Source organism: Diplotaxodon limnothrissa, linkage group LG14 (assembly GCF_057381915.1).
Source record: "Diplotaxodon limnothrissa isolate DT_005_m linkage group LG14, D_limnothrissa_male_GT1.1, whole genome shotgun sequence".
NCBI lineage: Eukaryota > Metazoa > Chordata > Actinopteri > Cichliformes > Cichlidae > Diplotaxodon > Diplotaxodon limnothrissa.
In genome coordinates, this window is record NC_140609.1 from 2,276,347 (window position 1) to 2,297,251 (window position 20,905).

Sequence of the window (20,905 nt, forward strand, 5' to 3'; positions counted from 1 at the left end):
GGCAAATGGGAACCATGAAGAGGCCGCTAGAAAGGCTGCAACCACCAAGTACCTGCAGAGGGTCAGGCAAGTCCTGAGGAGTCAGCTGAATGGTAAGAACAAGATCCGGGCCATCAACACATACGCCCTGCCCGTGATCAGGTACCCTGCTGGGGTAATAGGCTGGCCAAAGGAGGAGATAGAAGCCACTGACATAAAGACAAGAAAGCTCCTGACCATGCATGGAGGGTTTCACCCCAAGTCCAGCACCCTGAGGCTGTACGCTAAGCGGAAGGAAGGGGGCCGGGGACTGGTGAGTGTCAGCACCACAGTCCAGGATGAGACAAGGAACATCCAAGAATACATTGGGAAGATGGCCCCAACTGACCGAGTGCTCAGTGAATACCTCAGGCAGCAGAAACCCAAGAAAGAGGAGGGAGACGAGGAACCATCATGGAAGGACAGGCCCCTGCACGGTATGTACCACCGGCAGATAGAGGAGGTGGCTGATATCCAGAAATCCTACCAGTGGCTGGACAAAGCTGGACTGAAAGACAGCACAGAGGCACTAATCATGGCAGCACAAGAACAAGCTCTGAGTACAAGATCCATAGAGGCTGGGGTCTATCACACCAGGCAAGACCCCAGGTGCAGGCTGTGTAAAGATGCCCCAGAGACAATCCAGCACATAACAGCAGGGTGCAAGATGCTAGCAGGCAAGGCATACATGGAACGCCATAACCAAGTGGCCGGCATAGTGTACAGGAACATCTGTGCCGAGTATAACCTAGAAGTCCCGAGGTCAAAATGGGAGATGCCCCCAAGGGTGGTGGAGAATGACCGAGCTAAGATCCTGTGGGACTTCCAGATACAGACGGACAAAATGGTGGTGGCTAACCAACCGGACATAGTGGTGGTAGACAAACAGAAGAAGACGGCCGTAGTGATCGATGTAGCGGTTCCGAATGACAGCAATATCAGGAAGAAGGAACACGAGAAGCTGGAGAAATACCAAGGGCTCAGAGAAGAGCTCGAGAGGATGTGGAGGGTGAAGGTAACGGTGGTCCCCGTGGTAATCGGAGCACTAGGTGCGGTGACTCCCAAGCTAGGCGAGTGGCTCCAGCAGATCCCGGGAATAACATCGGAGATCTCTGTCCAGAAGAGCGCAGTCCTGGGAACAGCTATGATACTGCGCAGGACCCTCAAGCTCCCAGGCCTCTGGTAGAGGACCCGAGCTTGAAGGATAAACCGCCCGCAGGGGCGTGCTGGGTGTTTTTTTTTATAAAATGTTCTTCCTCTACACCCCCCCCAATTTTTGCGCATGTCGAGGAGCGTGTCAGGCTACATTTCACTGTGTGTTATACTTGTATATTGCGTTTGTGTCTCTGCCCCCGTGTCTCTGCCCTCGCGTCTCTGCCCCTGCATCTCTGCCCTCGTGTCTCTGCCCTCGTGTCTCTGCCCTCGTGTCTCTGCCCCCGTGTCTCTGCCCTCGTGTCTCTGCCCTCGCGTCTCTGCCCCCGTGTCTCTGCCCTCGTGTCTCTGCCCCCGTGTCTCTGCCCTCGCGTCTCTGCCCTCGCGTCTCTGCCCTCGTGTCTCTGCGCCGTGTCTCTGCCCTCACGTCTCTGCCCTCGCGTCTCTGACCTCGTGTCTCTGCCCTCGTGTCTCTGCCCTCGTGTCTCTGCGCGGTGTCTCTGCCCTCGCGTCTCTGACCTCGCGTCTCTGCCCTCGCGTCTCTGCCCCCGTGTCTCTGCCCTCACGTCTCTGCCCTCGCGTCTCTGCCCTCGCGTCTCTGCCCTCGCGTCTCTGCCCCCGCGTCTCTGCCCTCGCGTCTCTGCCCCCGTGTCTCTGCCCTCGCGTCTCTGCCCTCGTGTCTCTGCGCCGTGTCTCTGCCCCCGTGTCTCTGCCCTCGCGTCTCTGCCCCCGTGTCTCTGCCCTCGTGTCTCTGCCCTCGTGTCTCTGCGCCGCGTCTCTGCCCCCGTGTCTCTGCCCTCGTGTCTCTGCCCTCGTGTCTCTGCCCTCGTGTCTCTGCGCCGTGTCTCTGCCCCCGTGTCTCTGCCCCCGTGTCTCTGCCCTCGTGTCTCTGCCCCCGCGTCTCTGCCCTCGTGTCTCTGCCCTCGCGTCTCTGCCCCCGTGTCTCTGCCCTCGCGTCTCTGCCCTCGTTTCTCTGCCCTCGTGTCTCTGCGCCGTGTCTCTGCCCCCGTGTCTCTGCCCCCGTGTCTCTGCCCTCGCGTCTCTGCCCTCGTGTCTCTGCGCCGTGTCTCTGCCCCCGTGTCTCTGCCCTCGCGTCTCTGCCCCCGTGTCTCTGCCCTCGTGTCTCTGCCCCCGCGTCTCTGCCCTCGTGTCTCTGCCCTCGTGTCTCTGCCCCCGCGTCTCTGCCCTCGCGTCTCTGCCCTCGTGTCTCTGCCCTCGTGTCTCTGCCCCCGCGTCTCTGCCCCCGTGTCTCTGCCCCCGTGTCTCTGCCCTCGTGTCTCTGCCCCCGCGTCTCTGCCCTCGTGTCTCTGCCCTCGTGTCTCTGCGCCGTGTCTCTGCCCCCGTGTCTCTGCCCCCGTGTCTCTGCCCTCGCGTCTCTGCCCCCGCGTCTCTGCCCTCGTGTCTCTGCCCCCGCGTCTCTGCCCTCGTGTCTCTGCCCCCGTGTCTCTGCCCCCGTGTCTCTGCCCTCGCGTCTCTGCCCCCGTGTCTCTGCCCTCGTGTCTCTGCCCCCGCGTCTCTGCCCTCGTGTCTCTGCCCTCGTGTCTCTGCCCCCGCGTCTCTGCCCTCGCGTCTCTGCCCTCGTGTCTCTGCCCTCGTGTCTCTGCCCCCGCGTCTCTGCCCCCGTGTCTCTGCCCCCGTGTCTCTGCCCTCGTGTCTCTGCCCCCGCGTCTCTGCCCTCGTGTCTCTGCCCTCGTGTCTCTGCGCCGTGTCTCTGCCCCCGTGTCTCTGCCCCCGCGTCTCTGCCCTCGTGTCTCTGCCCCCGCGTCTCTGCCCTCGTGTCTCTGCCCCCGTGTCTCTGCCCTCGTGTCTCTGCCCCCGCGTCTCTGCCCTCGCGTCTCTGCCCTCGTGTCTCTGCCCTCGTGTCTCTGCCCCCGCGTCTCTGCCCTCGTGTCTCTGCCCTCGTGTCTCTGCCCCCGTGTCTCTGCCCTCGCGTCTCTGCCCTCGCGTCTCTGCCCTCGTGTCTCTGCGCCGTGTCTCTGCCCTCGCGTCTCTGCCCTCGCGTCTCTGACCTCGTGTCTCTGCCCTCGTGTCTCTGCGCCGTGTCTCTGCCCTCGCGTCTCTGACCTCGCGTCTCTGCCCTCGCGTCTCTGCCCCCGTGTCTCTGCCCTCGTGTCTCTGCCCCCGCGTCTCTGCCCTCGTGTCTCTGCCCTCGTGTCTCTGCCCCGTGTCTCTGCCCTCGTGTCTCTGCCCCCGCGTCTCTGCCCTCGTGTCTCTGCCCTCGTGTCTCTGCCCCCGTGTCTCTGCCCTCGTGTCTCTGCCCCGTGTCTCTGCCCTCGCGTCTCTGCCCTCGTGTCTCTGCCCCCGCGTCTCTGCCCTCGTGTCTCTGCCCCCGTGTCTCTGCCCCCGCGTCTCTGCCCTCGCGTCTCTGCCCTCGCGTCTCTGCCCTCGTGTCTCTGCGCCGTGTCTCTGCCCTCGCGTCTCTGACCTCGTGTCTCTGCCCTCGTGTCTCTGCGCCGTGTCTCTGCCCTCGCGTCTCTGACCTCGCGTCTCTGCCCTCGTGTCTCTGCCCCCGTGTCTCTGCCCTCGTGTCTCTGCCCCCGTGTCTCTGCCCTCGCGTCTCTGCCCCCGTGTCTCTGCCCTCGTGTCTCTGCCCTCGTGTCTCTGCGCCGTGTCTCTGCCCCCGTGTCTCTGCCCCCGCGTCTCTGCCCTCGTGTCTCTGCCCTCGTGTCTCTGCCCTCGTGTCTCTGCCCCCGTGTCTCTGCCCTCGTGTCTCTGCCCCCGCGTCTCTGCCCTCGTGTCTCTGCCCCCGTGTCTCTGCCCCCGTGTCTCTGCCCTCGCGTCTCTGCCCTCGCGTCTCTGCCCTCGTGTCTCTGCGCCGTGTCTCTGCCCTCGCGTCTCTGCCCTCGCGTCTCTGACCTCGTGTCTCTGCCCTCGTGTCTCTGCGCCGTGTCTCTGCCCTCGCGTCTCTGACCTCGCGTCTCTGCCCTCGCGTCTCTGCCCCCGTGTCTCTGCCCTCGTGTCTCTGCCCTCGTGTCTCTGCGCCGTGTCTCTGCCCCCGTGTCTCTGCCCTCGCGTCTCTGCCCCCGTGTCTCTGCCCTCGTGTCTCTGCCCCCGTGTCTCTGCCCTCGTGTCTCTGCCCCCGTGTCTCTGCCCCCGTGTCTCTGCCCTCGCGTCTCTGCCCCCGTGTCTCTGCCCTCGTGTCTCTGCCCTCGTGTCTCTGCCCCCGCGTCTCTGCCCTCGTGTCTCTGCCCCCGTGTCTCTGCCCCCGTGTCTCTGCCCTCGCGTCTCTGCCCTCGCGTCTCTGCCCTCGTGTCTCTGCGCCGTGTCTCTGCCCTCGCGTCTCTGCCCTCGCGTCTCTGACCTCGTGTCTCTGCCCTCGTGTCTCTGCGCCGTGTCTCTGCCCTCGCGTCTCTGACCTCGCGTCTCTGCCCTCGCGTCTCTGCCCCCGTGTCTCTGCCCTCGTGTCTCTGCCCTCGTGTCTCTGCGCCGTGTCTCTGCCCCCGTGTCTCTGCCCTCGCGTCTCTGCCCCCGTGTCTCTGCCCTCGTGTCTCTGCCCCCGTGTCTCTGCCCTCGTGTCTCTGCCCCCGTGTCTCTGCCCCCGTGTCTCTGCCCTCGCGTCTCTGCCCCCGTGTCTCTGCCCTCGTGTCTCTGCCCTCGTGTCTCTGCCCCCGTGTCTCTGCCCTCGTGTCTCTGCCCTCGTGTCTCCCTATGTGTCTGCGTTTTTATGGTGATGTGAGTTCTCGTGCCATCTTGTTTTCTCCAGCCTGTCATGTCCGCCTCTCTCCCTCGTGCTCCTCATGCTCTCTCTCTCCTTCTCCAGTCTACTTCTCCGTGTACTTCCTGTTTTACTTTGAAGGTCCGTGTCCTGTGTTGGTGTGTTCAGTCTTGTGTTCTCCCTGTCTCGTTTGTGTAATCAGCGTCCGCCGTGTGTCCCAGCCGTTTCCTGTCAATCCTGATCTCCTCTTGTATGTAGTGTCTGTGTCTTCCGCTGCTCGTCGTCGCATCGTACTATCAAACATCGCTGTTTGTTCCGTTAACCTGTTTGCCCGCCCGTTAGTTTGTTTTCTCCTGTTCAATCTGCGACTGGCAGTAAAGCTGTTTATTCTGAGTTCACCCTTGCCTCCGTGAGTCCTGCATTTTGGGTCCTTTTCCCTGCCTGCCTGCACACAGCCATGACACTTGCCTCTTGACATTTGACCTCTTAACCTTTAAAACGCATTATCCTGCTTATTCAAACAACTCAGATCACAGTGCCCCATTTCTTGCCTATTCACATGTATAGACTGAGCAGTTATAATATGGAGGCAAGGTGCCTGGCTGAGATGATTTAATGTGTTATGGCACTGTTGGAAAGTAAGGTAACAAAGGATATAATGACATGTTGTAGAACGCTGTGTTTGGTGATGTACCCAGAGAGAGGGCTGGCCAAGTGTGTCATATGTGAAACAGGCAGGCTCTAGACCTTCCTAGTACTGAGTACTCAGTAGGCGGGCTCAGGCAGTCCAACCTGTCCTTGGTTGACTGTGAAAGGCCCTTCAGTGACTCCTGTTCCTCCTCCTCAATGTCATTGTTCAGTTCATTGTTTTGGTGTGGACCGTCTTGTTCCATCCCTGCTTCCCTCGCTTCTTTTGTTGTAGTTTGTTCCTCAAATGGCGTTGCTTCATTTCCCTGAGCTCACCCACGTGTCTGGTCGCAGGTACGTAAAGATTCCTCTTTGTTTCCACTCCTCAAATCATTCCTAACTCGTAATAAGTGGAGCTCACGTTCTCATCCTAGCTTGTGTCACAGTTGGATTGAGACTCAGTCGCTCTTTGAATTCAATTCAGTTTTATTTACACAGCGCCAAATCACAACAACAGTCGCCTCAAGGTGCTTTATATTGTAAGGTAGATCCTACAATATTACATACAGAGAAAAACCCAACAATCATATGACCCCCTATGAGCAGCACTTTGACGACAGTGGGAAGGAAAAACTCCCTTTTACCAGGAAGAAACCTCCGGCAGAACCAGGCTCAGGGAGGGGCGGGGCCATCTGCAGCAGGGGTGAGGTAACGGAGGTTAATAGTAACTAACGATTAAATGCAGAGTGGTGTACGTGTCTGTGTGAAACAAGGTGAGAAAAGGAGAAACAGTGCATCGTGGGAAGCCCTAGGCATACGTACGTGTACTGTAGATGTAAGCATGCATAATGTAAATAGAACTAGCCTAGCACAGAACCATATTAGCATTAGTGTGTGAGGAAGACTCCGTATTTATGTGAAGAAATCAGAGCAGTGCAGTACTTTTACTAGAGCGTGCTCTAATCTGTGTAATAACATATTGTGGTGAACAGTAATGAACGCTGCACTGAGGTCTAGCAGGACAAGCACAGAGATGAACCCTGACAATTATACCTGTGCTGGCGGCAGTGAAGTGGATCTGTAGAATCACAGTAATTAGGATCTCTTTGCCAGCACGTCGTTATTGAGCTAAGATTTAAAAAGCTCTCTGACGCCTCTGGAAAATAATGAGACAATAATAATGACACGACAATGATTCTAATGCTCAAGAAAAGTCTAAAATATAGGATCTGGCAGGATCCCCGTAGAAAGGAAGACAAAAACGACTAAAATCCAGTGGATGGTCGCTGACAGAGCCAATCTGATTCAAGTCACAAAGGCCACTAATGAGCTCAGATAAAGTGATGAGCAGTTAATGAGGCAAAGTGGAACTGAAAATACAAGTTGCTGACAGCTACACACACACAAATAAAGTGACGAGTAGTTAATGAAGGAAAACAAAACTACAAACGCACATGACAGCTTCGCTTGTCTCGTCTTTAAAAGTCCAGAATGAAGCTTTTAAAGATCTGAAATATGGTAAAACTGTAGGAAGTAAATAGTGCTTTCCTCTGAGTGACTCTACACCACTATATAAATGACTGTACACTATACGATGCTTACGCAACGTTATTGAGGCCTCCAGGAAAAAGTGAAGGCTGCCTGTGTGAGTGAGGCAGGCTGCTGAGAGGGCGACTGTTTCTTTTTGCTGGCTCACGAGCTAAAGGGCTCAGTATCCACAGACCTATTAGGTGATAAAGCTGTCAGTTAAGAGCTTAGCAGAGCATAGCAGAGGGAGCAGGGGGATCCAAATGCTAATGGGGTGCTAGCTTAAATGACTTAAACAAGCTGTGCTACAACTCTTGTTGTACTTTTACGTATAACTAGACATTCACTGCAAGTTTTCCATGGATGCAGTGAAATATCATGCAACATGATATTAACAGAGAGCCTGTCAAGCCTGAGAGGCAAAACCATCTTCATCTTCTTTCAGCTTTTCAGTCTACTCTCACTGCTTACATGAAGACTCATCAGACGAGTGTGACGATGTGAAGGACAGTTCAAACATCATGTCCAAGTCACTTTTCTTCTCTTTTCAGGATTACAGAGACATTTTAACAAGAACATTTTGTGGAATTACTTTTATGTGGAGCTTTAAAACTCCAAATAAAAGCCTATAAATGTGAACACATGGAACACTTATTCACCATTCTCAGTTCTGGCTCTCTACCATCTCAAAGATCTCTGCTGCCATCTGGTATAGAAACATCGTATGATTTCAGTAAACTACAACCTCTGCGCTCATATGTTGTTAACAGTCCGTGTCATGTAGGTTAAAGCTATGAAGTTGTACCTGTGGGTGGCTGTAGTTCAGGAGGTTGAGCAGGTCAGCTACTAATCAGAATCAGCTTTAGTTAGGCTACTCCAGTCTGCTTAGGTAAGATACTAACCCCAAGTTGATCTCCAGTGCTTCCATCAGAGTATGGATGTGTGTGAATGTTAGACAGAAAGCACTTAAGCCCAGAAAAAAGTGCTTGTGTGATGTTGTATTAAGTGCTTTGTATAGTAGAAAAGTGCTGTAGAGGAATCAGTCTGTTCACTGTTTAAATGAACTAATCATATTCAGCATTTGTATTTTGTTTGGCAGGGATGCTACAAAAACATACATATATAGAAAATAATGAAGCACTGGAGGCAGGAAGTTAGCAAAGACAACACGCAACAGAATCACTTCATAGCAAGTCTGTGAAATTAGCTTTTAGAAGTGATTTAAATCAGGTCACTGATCGTGTGAGCCTGAATTCCTCAGACAGGCCGTTCCAAGAAGAAGGAAAGAACCCATATTAGCACTGTCAGTAAAAGATACTGATTTTTGTCTTAGTATGGAAACTTGGAGCCAGGATATGTCCTTCAATGCACATGTTAAACAAATGTGTAGGAATGCTTTCTTCCATTTGTGCAACATCTCTAAAGTTAGAAATATCCTGTCTCTATTACTTCCAGGCTGGACGACTGTAATTCATTAATATCAGGAAGTCCTAAAAACTCCCTGAAAAGCCTTCAGTTAATCCAAAATGACCTTGTAGTACCATATCACCATATTAGAGCACTTCACTCTCGCACTGCAGGCTTATTATTGTAGGGTCTACCTTACAATATAAAGCGCCTTGAGACTGTTGTTGTGATTTGGTATCAGCGAGACTGCATGCTACATTGACCTGCTGCACCATCTTGTGGTCCAAATTAATATTACAAGAACGTATGACCCTGCCCTACTGTAACTTCTGTCTTCAACGCAGTATGTTGACTTAAAGTCATAGAGGTTGTCTCTCTGCATTCTGTTGATTACAGTCGTTCTAGAAGAGTTTAAACTCAGTTTAAATTTAAAAGCCAGATGGGTTTTTGTGACTGCTCTTGAGCAACTGTTCTCATTGAATCATATCTGGTAGTCATGTCTTAAGAAACAGGAAAGAAATCCAGCAAGGACATGACATGATCCCTAAGAGATTCACCTAAGCTCTTCAGAAATGGTCTCGGCGATGGGCGAGTTGGCTCTGGTGAGGTGAAAGGTAGGAACAACAGATGGGTTTAGAGTGGAGGCAGGAATACATCGGGGATTGGGTCTGAGCCGCTTCTTCTTTGCAGTGGTGGTGGAAGGGCTGAGAGATAGGATCATGTTTGCAGATGACATTGTGATCAGGCAGGTAAAAAAGAGCCTGAAGAGGTGCAAAGTAGAAGAGCAAAGTAACAAAATGCATGAGAGTGAATGAGAAGGAGGCAGGCAGAAAGGTGAACATCCAGGCACTAGAGATACTGAAGGTAGATGAGTTTAAATACCTGAGGTTAACTATCCTGGTGAAGAAGCGAGTGCTGGCAGGGTGGAGTGGGTGGAGACGAGTGTCAGGGCTGATTTGTGACAGGACAGCATCAAGAGTGAAAAGTTAGGTTTACAAGATGCAGTTCCATGTATGTTTGCACGTGTTTAAATCACACCTATTTTCCTAGAAAATGTAAACGAGGGGTAGAGCAACACTTTTGCACAGTAGCTTTAATGATGTATGGTTTGGAGACAGAATCACTCAGAAAAAGACTGGAAGGAAAGAGTGAAAGTTGCTCTCCAGAGTCAACATCTGGGTTGTCTTTGGGAGTCCTGAATGGACAAGATGAGAAATGAGTAGATCACAGGGACAGCTCAGGTTGAGTGGTTTGGACACAAAGTTAGAGAGACGAGGCTAAGATGTGCAGAGGGATCGTGAATACACTGAACCAAGGATGCATGAAGAGAGAAGGAACACCAAAGAAAAGGTTCATGTAAGAAGTCATGCAGAGAGCTGGGGTTACAGAAGAGGATGCTAAAGATGAGACAATACAGAGGCAGATGGGGCACTGCAGTGACCCTTAAAGGGAAGAGCCAAAACAAAAAGAAGATATTAAATTAATTTGTCTCAATAGTGCCCTCTTGTGGTCACAATAGTAACAGAGTGTAAAAGGATGGAGACTTGCTCAGTTTTGTGCCAAAATAAAATGAAGGTTTAAGAAAAAAAATGGAATATTACATTTTAAGAACACATCTTTTAATTTTAAACAACAAATTACATCAATATTTCCTCACAAAGTGAATGTTAACCGACTGTAAAAATAGAATCCAATTCACACACTGCTCATAAAAGAGATAATAGATCAAGCCAAAGGTTACTGTTTTATTCATCTTTATGAAACAATAAAACAAGATTCATCTGATCATGAACATCTGTGAAAAGCACTTTTGTTTCTTTGGAAGGATCTTCCATAGCGAGGTCACAGTGTGTCTAGTTATAGAAGCCTCTCCAGTACCAGCAGGTGCAGTTGAGGCCCGCTGCAATGAGCAGGATGACCAGCAGGGCGATGAGGAGACCGAGGCCGATGATGGTGGCAAGAATGGCCCACACCAGGGTCCTCTTGGACATGTCAATCAGCGGCGACGTGAGGGCCATCCGAGCCCTGCGTGCCCGCTGGCGGTTCTGAGGAGGGTACCTGGCCAAGTTAACGCTCTCCATGCCCAGTGACCGGACCATGCATGCCCTGTGGTGGCTCAGCTGCTCAAAGGTGTGTTTGCCATGGTAGCGTCCCATACCACTCTGACCTGGAGGGGTGACACACAAGTCAGTCGTGTCTTCTAAAAGGAGCGCTTCATTTGTGATTTGTGCTGTCAGTATGTGCTCACACATGGACTGTAACAGGGTGAGAGTGACTTTTTCTTGCATCAGTGATCACAGTGCAAATGTGCTCCTGATGTAAAGATCCCCAATATTGTGTATGTGTCCCCATACATCACTGAAGGTTTAAAAGGTGAACTGGCTGATGTTAGTAGTGTGAATGATGTAACACTTAGCTTGAATAGTTTTATTGCTCGCCCACAGATTTGCACAGTGGGTCAGTTTGTGATTGTAGGGTCATTTTTTAACTCAAATGAGGGAGACTACAACACAGCCCGGAGACAGACAGACAGACAGTCCTCTCTACATGTCCAGCCAGCTTGCAAGCACAGCCGTCTCCTCCAGCCAGAGATGCTGAATAATAACACATTTAATGTTGGAGGGCAAGCTTACACATGGGAAGTCCAGGTTTCAGTAAGATACATGAAGATAGATGCTATTACCGAAATAGGCAGTGTTCTCCAGAACTCAAATTTGATCTCAATCTTGTCCAGTATAATTTGCTTCATATAACACTTTTAACTGTTTGTAATCTCAGCTCCTGAATGTATTCTTATTCAGGCTTCATGAAGAAAGTCTTGCTCACTAAGCACAACAGGCATCAGCTCAGAATCAGCTGTAGTTCCAATAAATGTGTGGAACAGTTTTCTCAAATCTGCAGGAGCTGTCGATGAATGTTTGCTCACTGCTCCACAGCACACACAGAAAAACGCCAAACGGAGCAAGTTTTATTAAAAAGGACTCGACTCAAAGAAAAACACCCACAAATATCCCGAGAAAGGAGACGGAGATGGGTTAAAGTTAAAGGTTCACTTCTGCTGCCAGCAGATAACAGCTACTCACTAGTAGCTTAAAGGTAACACAAATGTGACTTGACACAGTAAAAGTTCACGACTCAGTGCTGGCCCGCTCACTGACTGAGCAGCTCTTCACAAGCTTGACTCACTGCTGAATGAATGGGTGGCAGCTGAGCTCCTGGAGGCGACAGGACACACACACACACACACACACACACACACACACACACACACACACACACACACACACACACACACACACACACACACACACAGCGCAAAGAATAGGAGGGCTGTCCGTGGCATGTCCAGTAACCAACAAGTTAGCCAATGAGCAAGCGGTATCACACTCGGACCCGCTTCTCTGCCTCCCTTTCTTTTTAAAAACAATGTTTAGCTGCATCCATCTTTGATTGTTTGTAGTTTTGTCTGTCATCTGACATCATGGTTTAGCTGACACTGTTTCATCTGATGTTGTGTTTTTTTGTCTAAAGTTGTCACATTTTGTGAAGCTTTCCCACTTCAAAGCCACACTTTGAAGTCTTCCTACCTACGCCACCGAACGGGAGGGAGTTGAGCGTATAGTGCATCATGACGTCGTTGACCGTCACGCCACCGCTCGTCGTCTCCGCAATCATTTTTTTTATTGCCTGTGAGAAACGTGAGAAGAAATCGTTGTAAGACGAGCACGAGGGACGCTGCTAACGTTAAAAGCTACTTAAAGATGGTTCCTTCTCACCTTCTTGTCAGAGCAGAAGATGTACAGAGCCAGGGGCTTCTCTCTCTCGTTGATGAAGGTGATGGCATTGTCCATGTCACTCACTGTAACTATGGGCAGCACGGGGCCGAAGATCTCCTCCTGCATCAGCCTGGAGTGGGGCGGCACGTCCTTCAGCACCGTTGGGGCTTTCAGTGCAACATCAACATTTATCAAACAGAGCACAGATGGATCTGCATCGCATGATTCAATCTGCATTTTCATTACCAATGTAGCGCTGTGAGGAATCACTCTGTCCACCCACCACAGGAGTGTAGCCCTCCATCAGCCCCATGATTCTGTTGAAGTGACGCTGGTTGACAATTCGCCCGTAGTCAGGTGAGCATTTTGGATCGGCACCATAAAACTCCTGGAATGGAGCAGAGAGGTAGTCTCAGTAAGGTTTCACACCGTGCAGCTCCACCTGTATGAGCGATGTCGCAGTGATTCTCTTTGGTTATTGGGTGCTTTACCAGAAGCGTTTGTCGGATGCACTCCACCACTCGGCCCTGGATGCACGGCTCACACAGAATGTAGTCTGGAGCGATGCATGTCTGCCCACAGTTGATGAACTTCCCCCACGTGATACGACTGCAAACAAACCAGGTGGAGAACAACTTTACAATATTCGTGTTTTGGTTCATTCTTAGAGGACCTTTATTCATTTTATTGAGAGTGTAGCTATCCCCCCCAAAATAAAAAAACAAGGAAAAAAACACCTTTTTCTTGCTTTGACATTTACTTCCTTTTAACTGAGAAAAGATTTGTTGCGGCCCCAGCAGGGCCTCCTCCTGAAGTTACCTGTGTGGGCGGGTCCTACCGTCTCTCCTGCCTTAGGTGCCGCCTTTTTCTTTTGTACAGCTGACTCACATCAGCAATTAAAGGTATTTAAATGGTGATAGCGGCTTGTAGTGATGGCCAAATGAAGCTTTCTGAAGCTTGTATTGAAAAACGGTTCATTACTCGAAGCTTTTCAACACAGTCCTCTCTGGTGACATCTGGTGGCCAAAAATACAAAGAGCAGCTTGAATCCACAAAATAAAACCAACTGCTTCATTATGACTGCTCACTCTACAGAGTGGAGTTCTGTCTGATATTGGGCCGCCGTCGTGTTGCTTTGAATGCGTATTGTTTGGTGGTTAAAAAATGTGTTTTATTTGTTTAATAAATAGTTTTGACCAGTAAACTCTTCTTGTTTAAATATGCACCATGGTGTGGTCTTTCTTTGCTTGTGACTTCTTGATGTTGGTAAATACAATAATTGAAAAATACCACGTTACATATAATATACATATAATAATGTACAACACATTATGGAGTATGCTTCTGCTCTGAGGTCCTGCCTCCATGCAGGTATGCAATTAATCGCTAGACGGGTGTATTTATAAATAATATTATATTAGGGAAATTTCCCAGACATATTTTTGACCTGGGGGTATTTGATTGTGAAATGGAAAAGGAAAATGCTTATGAACTTGCAAATTAAAAACATGATGCATTTAAGGTAACCCTTTCTCATTTTTATTTAAGAAGAGAATTTGTTCTAGTGTGCGATGGCCGAACCTGTTCCTTTTTGTGGAGATAATTTCTCCTGCCTTAAGGAAAATCCCTTCACATGGCACAGAGGAGGCTGGAGTGCAGAGAAACTGGTAGAGATGCAGTTATACAGTCTACCTGGGCCCCACAAACGATCAGATAAAGAGAATAAAGAAATTCAATTGCTGCACATTTGGCAGACTAACATTTTCAGATTAATTAAACAATAAAATATATATTTTTACAACATTACATGTAAAGAGTCAAGTGGAAGTTTTTCTAAAGTTATTTAATGATATTTATATTATGGAAGCAGATTTTTGACATTTTACCTTTTTCCCGTTTTCAGATATAATAAACACGCACAAAACAAAAAGCAAACGGCCAGAACACAAAGCTGGAAAACCCACCCGATCGACAAAAATCAACTCAAAATTCTCCCACACAACAGAACCTCCTTTATTCCTCGCTGGCTCCAAATCTCTCAGTGGAATGATCAGTGGTTCGCTGTCACCATCAAAACACTCCACAAATCCCACGAATGATTCACTTCCTTTTAAACCATTGAATCAGACACCGAAGCAGTTAGGCTCTAACTGAAGCTTCGGACGTCACCGATCACGTGACTCTGGCCAAACGAATCAAGCTTCAACGCAGAGCTTCTGAAGCAGTGTGTTGATTTTTTTGACGCACGCACCGGAGCGTCAGCTTCAAGCGGACCATCACTAGCGGCTTGTCCGTCTCTGTTAGTTGAGTTATTAGTAGAAACTTTAATAAAACTCTCGAATTTAACCCCTTTTGCCGCCCTGTCTCCTTTTTCTGACCCGCACACTTTTGTTACTTTTCCTGGACCCTTTTAGGGGAATGTAACAGATTCTGGTAACATCGAATGGTTCATGACATTTCTGTGAGTTTGATCTTTTCTATTTCGGTCCTTACAATAAAGAGTTTGTTGTTTTTTGTACAGTAGGCTTGACATATTTAACTAAATGACAGAGTTGGAGTTTAATTCAGTCCCAGGAGTTCCAGAAGAGTGGGTCAAAGTGTGCTGCGTTTAAGGACCTGTATTTTCCAGCTTTTTGAGTCCTTGTAATTGAAGCACAGGAAAAGGACTCAAACTAAGCTCTGTTTAACTGCAACCAAACCAAATGTATGTTTAAGTTCATTTACTCAATAAAACATCAAGGCCTAACATTTATGAACTGAAACCAAACAATGTTTGTCACGTTAGTCAAAATGTCCATGTGAATTTTTATACTCAGGAATTTCTTAACCAACATTTTAATATACAGTGGGGCAAAAAAGTATTTAGTCAGCCACCGATTGTGCAAGTTCCCCCACTTAAAATGATGACAGAGGTCAGTAATTTGCACCAGAGGTACACTTCAACTGTGAGAGACAGAATGTGAAAAAATAAATCCATGAATCCACATGGTAGGATTTGTAAAGAATTTATTCGTAAATCAGGGTGGAAAATAAGTATTTGGTCAATAACAAAAATACAACTCTGTTAGAGTAAATAGTTAAACATTTGTCATTTTTATATTTACCATTTGTCTATTGTTTTTAACTCTGTGAAAGGAATTCTTTCTTTCCTCCCATCCCCAGATTCTCGAGGTTCTGGGTGCAAGGTTGAAGTGTTTTATCACAGGAACATCCTTTTGAAGGTCTGTTTGATGTTTGGTAGAACTTTCCACCCTTTGTATGGTTTGACTGTGTTATCTATGGTAAACCATACATTGGGTGTGGGGGAGACTACCCTCTTTATGACCAAGGATGTTGTTCCTGCTTTTAGGTTTTATGACCCTTTGATCAGCAGGAACAAACAAACAAACACACACACACACACACACACACACACACACATTTACATACAGTCCTTGTCTATGTAACCAAAGGGGGTTGCAAGGGGAGGTGTTTTGTAAACTATTGTTTGAAGTTTGTCAATAAAAAGGCGGCGAGAGGAGGCCACCAGTGTGGTCATTTCGACGTGCTGGTCACAGATGAGAGGCCTCCCTTGCGCAAGAAATCGATCGAACACTGTTGCCTTGTTTTTCTTTCATGGGAATAAGTCCTGGATACAGCGGGGTCTGAGTTTAGACCCAACAAACTCAATACTTTGTAACATAACCTTTGTTGGCAATAACAGAGGTCAAACGTTTACTATAGGTCTTTACCAGGTTTGCACACACAGTAGCTGGTATTTTGGCCCATTCCTCCATGCAGATCTTCTCGAGAGCAGTGATGTTTTGGGGCTGTCGCCGAGCAACACGGACTTTCAACTCCCGCCACAGATTTTCTATGGGGTTGAGGTCTGGAGACTGGCTAGGCCACTCCAGGACTTTCAAATGCTTCTTACGGAGCCACTCCTTTGTTGCCCGGGCGGTGTGTTTTGGATCATTGTCATGTTGGAAGACCCAGCCTCGTTTCATCTTCAAAGTTCTCACTGATGGAAGGAGGTTTTGGCTCAAAATCTCACGATACATGGCCCCATTCATTCTGTCCTTAACACGGATCAGTCGTCCTGTCCCCTTGGCAGAAAAACAGCCCCATAGCATGATGTTTCCACCCCCATGCTTCACAGTAGGTATGGTGTTCTTGGGATGCAACTCAGTATTCTTCTTCCTCCAAACACGACGAGTTGAGTTTATACCAAAAAGTTCTACTTTGGTTTCATCTGACCACATGACATTCTCCCAATCCTCTGCTGTATCATCCATGTGCTCTCTGGCAAACTTCAGACGGGCCTGGACATGCACTGGCTTCAGCAGCGGAACACGTCTGGCACTGCGGGATTTGATTCCCTGCCGTTGTAGTGTGTTACTGATGGTGACCTTTGTTACTTTGGTCCCAGCTCTCTGCAGGTCATTCACCAGGTCCCCCCGTGTGGTTCTGGGATCTTTGCTCACCGTTCTCATGATCATTTTGACCCCACGGGATGAGATCTTGCGTGGAGCCCCAGATCGAGGGAGATTATCAGTGGTCTTGTATGTCTTCCATTTTCTGATGATTGCTCCCACAGTTGATTTTTTCACACCAAGCTGCTTGCCTATTGTAGATTCACTCTTCCCAGTCTGGTGCAGGTCTACAATACTTTTCCTGGTGTCCTTCGAAAGCTCTTTGGTCTTGGCCATGGCGGAGTTTGGAGTCTGACTGTTTGAGGCTGTGGACAGGTGTCTTTTATACAGATGATGAGCTCACACAGGTGCCATTCATACAGGTAACGAGTGGGGGACAGAAAAGCTTCTTACAGAAGACGTTACAGGTCTGTGAGAGCCAGAGATTTTCCTTGTTTGAGGTGACCAAATACTTATTTTCCACCCTGATTTACGAATAAATTCTTTACAAATCCTACCATGTGAATTCATGGATTTTTTTTTTCACATTCTGTCTCTCACAGTTGAAGTGTACCTCTGGTGCAAATTACTGACCTCTGTCATCATTTTAAGTGGGGGAACTTGCACAATCGGTGGCTGACTAAATACTTTTTTGCCCCACTGTATTCAGCTTTCAAGAGTTTTCATGTTTCTTGTTGTATCCAGGTCACAGTGGCTGTTTCAGTGATAGTTACTGAGTTGTGATTTAAAAAGTGCATGTGCTATACCAGCATCCACTGAAACATACAGAAGTATTAATGTACGTTGTTGGGGCTTGGAGAAGGTTGTAAGTTCTGCTATTATTGCGCTGAGCTTCAGTCACCCTGATATGTACCTGCAGACACAGTCAGCGCCTCTGTGCCCGCTTTGATTATCAGACTTTTAAATTCCCGTGTCAGCAGCTGTAATTCACTTCGTTTGGCTAAATGTGGATTACCGGCAGGCGACCCTGATGTTGCAGTTCTTGTCGATGTAGCAGGGGCTCTTCCCTCCCAGCTCCAGGGTCACCGGGGTGAGGTGACGAGCTGCAGCTTCCATCACCAGTTTGGCCACTGTGCTGCTGCCCGTGAACACGATGTGGTCAAACCTGAGCCTCAGCAGTTCCTGGGTCTCTGACACACTACCTGTCACCACTGGGTACAGATCCTGCAAAACAAACACATTTACTGATATATAAGTTATTTACATTAAGCACAGAGTAACTGACTGTAATATAGGTCATGTTTCCAAACATATAGTGATGGGAAAATCTCTACTGGGGAGGGGGGGTCACACTTACATGTTTCAGATTAAACAAATTCTAATATTAGAGAGTGATAAACCAAATAAATGCAGTTTTAAATTATATATTAAGTGGAAAAGGCTCGCACACTCATGTCTGATTATCAGACCTGAAGAATCAATAAATCACTTAAACAGAACTCGAGTCACAAAGTAAAGTAGGCTAAAAGCAACACATCACACCATGATCTGAAGAAACAGATTAGAAACAAAATCACTGACATCTGTGCGTCTGCATCAGCAACTCATCCAGGAGGACACCCACGAACCCACAACAGCATCTACAGAACGACTACTTTCCTCAGCTAAGGTCAGAGTTCACGATTCAACAGGATGACTGTTTGTGCTCAAAAACCCTCCAGCGTGGCTGACATGAAACAGTAGAACCTCACAAACGCTTGACTGGAATTAGGTTTATTAGGTTTAGGACGAAGTTACCCTTTCCCACAGGGCAGGGCAGGTTTGCAGAGCTTTTTTCCTTAATAAATGAAATCATCATTTAAAAACTGCATTTTGTAATTGCTTTGGTTATTTTTGTCTATTGAACTTTGTTTTTTGATCATCTGAAACATTTAATGTGCAAAAATTCCTGTTTTGTAGCAGCATATTCAGCGAAATGGCAACAAACGTTGAATCCTGTGTGTCATTGGGGTCTAAATGTCTGAAGCACTGTAGTATGATGGCTCAAGGCTTTAATGCATGAACAATAGACCTGGTGTTCAGACCTTGTCCAGATAGCGAGGCAGCAAAGCCCGGAGCAGCAGCGACGAGCACTCGCTGAGCTCCGATGGCTTCACCACAGCTGCGTTCCCTGCAAAGAGAGAACAGTTTTCCATGAACGGGATGAGATCACCGTGTGACGCAAAGCCGGCGTGTAGGAGGCTGAGAATGCAGAGAGAGAGGCAGTCAGATGCACTCTGTTTCCATTAGTATTTTATTTTTTGAATCGGTTTTGCAAAAGTTGAACGACAGGGAGCAAAGACTGCGTTTCTGAGCCGTCAGCTGACATGTCTGGTACCGAGACAAGCTGATCAGCTGGGACTCTGACTAGGACCAGTTTATCAGTTACATCGATTGTTTCTGTATTTCATGGAGCTCAGCTGACTTTTTTACCTACATTTAAAAGAAGAGGATGTTATGTAGAGTAAAACATTCCCACTGTGGGTGATTGCCTTGTTAGATCTGTTAGAAATACAAAATACATTTTGGGTTTGATAAAGTCTAACATGACAGAATCCAGCTGCACACAACTGAAAACAGCACAGTGACTGTGACACCGGGTTGCGGCCGTGCCTTCTCAAAGCCATCTCAGACTGCTGTTATCAGGGGTACGTGACTGTCGCAGGTGTGGAGAGAGTGTCTCCCTACCTGCAGCAATGGCGCCAACAAGTGGCATGAGAGTAAGGCCCCAGGGGTAGTTCCAGGCCCCGATGATGAGTACGACTCCCAGCGGCTCTGGCTGGATATAAACCTCATCTGATATCGTGAGGAGGTTCTTTTCTGCCGGTCGCGGAGCAGCCCACTCTCCAAGCTTCTCAATAGCCAGCTTAATCTCGTTCTCGATTCCAATCAGCTCCAGGAGTGGTGTGTCATACTGACTCTGCAGGAAACCCAACACAGTTAAGCAAGCAAACGAGCCCCGATATACACATTGTATTTCACATCTTATTCTTAGTCTCTCGTGTCTGCTAACTCTGTTGATGTCCTGTTTGAGAGCAGTGGCTATCTCCGTCTCTTTCTCAGCGATCATCCTCTGCAGGGCGTGGAGCTGCTGCAGTCTGAACTCTAGAGGTCGAGTCCTGCCGCTCAGGAAGGCCTCCCTGGCCCGCTGCACTGCCTGCCTCTCCATACACACACCTGCATGAGAACAGAAAAGCGTTTGTCCACAGGACTCTCAAATGTTCACAGATAAGCTGTCGTTCTAGCAGAGGTGTTGCAAACATTTCTGCTGTCACCAGGAAAGCCTGTCTGCCCTCCTAGCTTACCTTAGAGTGAGCATGTGCGCTCTGCCGAACTAATGTTTTACTCTCAGCAATTTGAAGAGCAAAACAGACGACTGTAGGTTACAGAGTTTAATCTTATCAAAGGCTTTACAGACAGACAGCAAAGTAATAAAAAGCAGCCTCGAGGCGCACAAGCAAGAGACACCACACACACACACACACACACACACACACACACACACGCACACACACACACACACACACACACACACACACACACACACAACAAATGATTTGATAAACAACTGACACGTCTGAGAAAATGAACTGAAGTTTATCCACGTAAAACAGGCAAGATTTTCAGCCCCACGTGTTACTACTGTGGACACTTTGCAGTCTGTTAGTGTGTCCGGCATCGAAACGCAGTGAACACTTCATGCCTTACAGTCATAACTGACATAATGTCAGTGACAAAGTGGAATAAGAAACGTAAAATATACTTTAGTTCCCTAAAATAAAGAACTTTAGAAGAAATAGACACACTAAATTTAAAAATACACGTACGTGACAAAACGAAGTCAAATAGAACATGTATCCTGTATGATGGATGTGTTTTATTGAGACTGTCACATGTTTGCATAGCTGATAATAACTGTGCTGTGATAAAGTCTTAATTGTTGCACGCTGAGAAAAATACCTGGCTGTATGTTGCTTGCTGACTGACGCAAACTCCCTGAAAGATGAGTAAATAAAAATGAAGCGCTCCGCTGGTGTTCGCGGACCGGACGAACAGCTCACATCACTACAGAAAACTGATTCTGTCCGCTAAATGCCGCACAGCTCGTCATTTTACAATTAATCAATCGCGTTATTGATCACCGATAATTCACCATGGCGCCCACTGTCAAAGTCTGAAACTTACCGAAGCTCAGGTGCAATTGTTCCTCGGATATAAGCTGCAGTCCGTCACTCGTGTGATCTCACGGACGCGCTGCGGGATCCCTCCCTCACCCAGCGCCCTCACCCAGCATTGTCCTGTGTTCATCGGTCACGCTGCTCTGGGATCAGTTTACCGGGGTAGATTGGTTA

General features: G+C 48.5%; 1 protein-coding gene across 1 annotated transcript; it reads right to left on the reverse strand.

Annotated features, from left to right (window-relative positions):
• Positions 1 to 10,185: 10,185 nt before the first annotated feature.
• LOC146618215 (aldehyde dehydrogenase, dimeric NADP-preferring-like) lies at positions 10,186 to 20,785 on the reverse strand. The gene is made up of 10 exons (XM_085370330.1): positions 20,739 to 20,785; positions 19,567 to 19,730; positions 19,242 to 19,473; positions 18,599 to 18,684; positions 17,530 to 17,738; positions 12,654 to 12,771; positions 12,409 to 12,550; positions 12,163 to 12,329; positions 11,974 to 12,073; positions 10,186 to 10,553 (listed from the first exon to the last, which is right to left on the reverse strand). The coding sequence occupies exons 2-10, from the start codon at positions 19,720 to 19,722 to the stop codon at positions 10,240 to 10,242; spliced, it is 1,524 nt and encodes a 507-aa protein (XP_085226456.1). The 5' UTR covers positions 19,723 to 19,730; positions 20,739 to 20,785; the 3' UTR covers positions 10,186 to 10,239.
• Positions 20,786 to 20,905: the final 120 nt, after the last annotated feature.

What these genes read in the sequence shown, in the direction of transcription:
- LOC146618215 (XM_085370330.1), bottom strand. Translation starts at nt 19,722, where the DNA reads ATGGAGAGGCAGGCAGTGCAGCGGGCCAGGGAGGCCTTCCTGAGCGGC. An exon ending in TCAAACAGGACATCAACAGA is followed by an intron (nt 19,474 to 19,566) that starts GTTAGCAGACAC and finishes GGTTTCCTGCAG; the next exon opens with AGTCAGTATGACACACCACT. An exon ending in GCATCCGACAAACGCTTCTG is followed by an intron (nt 12,551 to 12,653) that starts GTAAAGCACCCA and finishes GCTCCATTCCAG; the next exon opens with GAGTTTTATGGTGCCGATCC.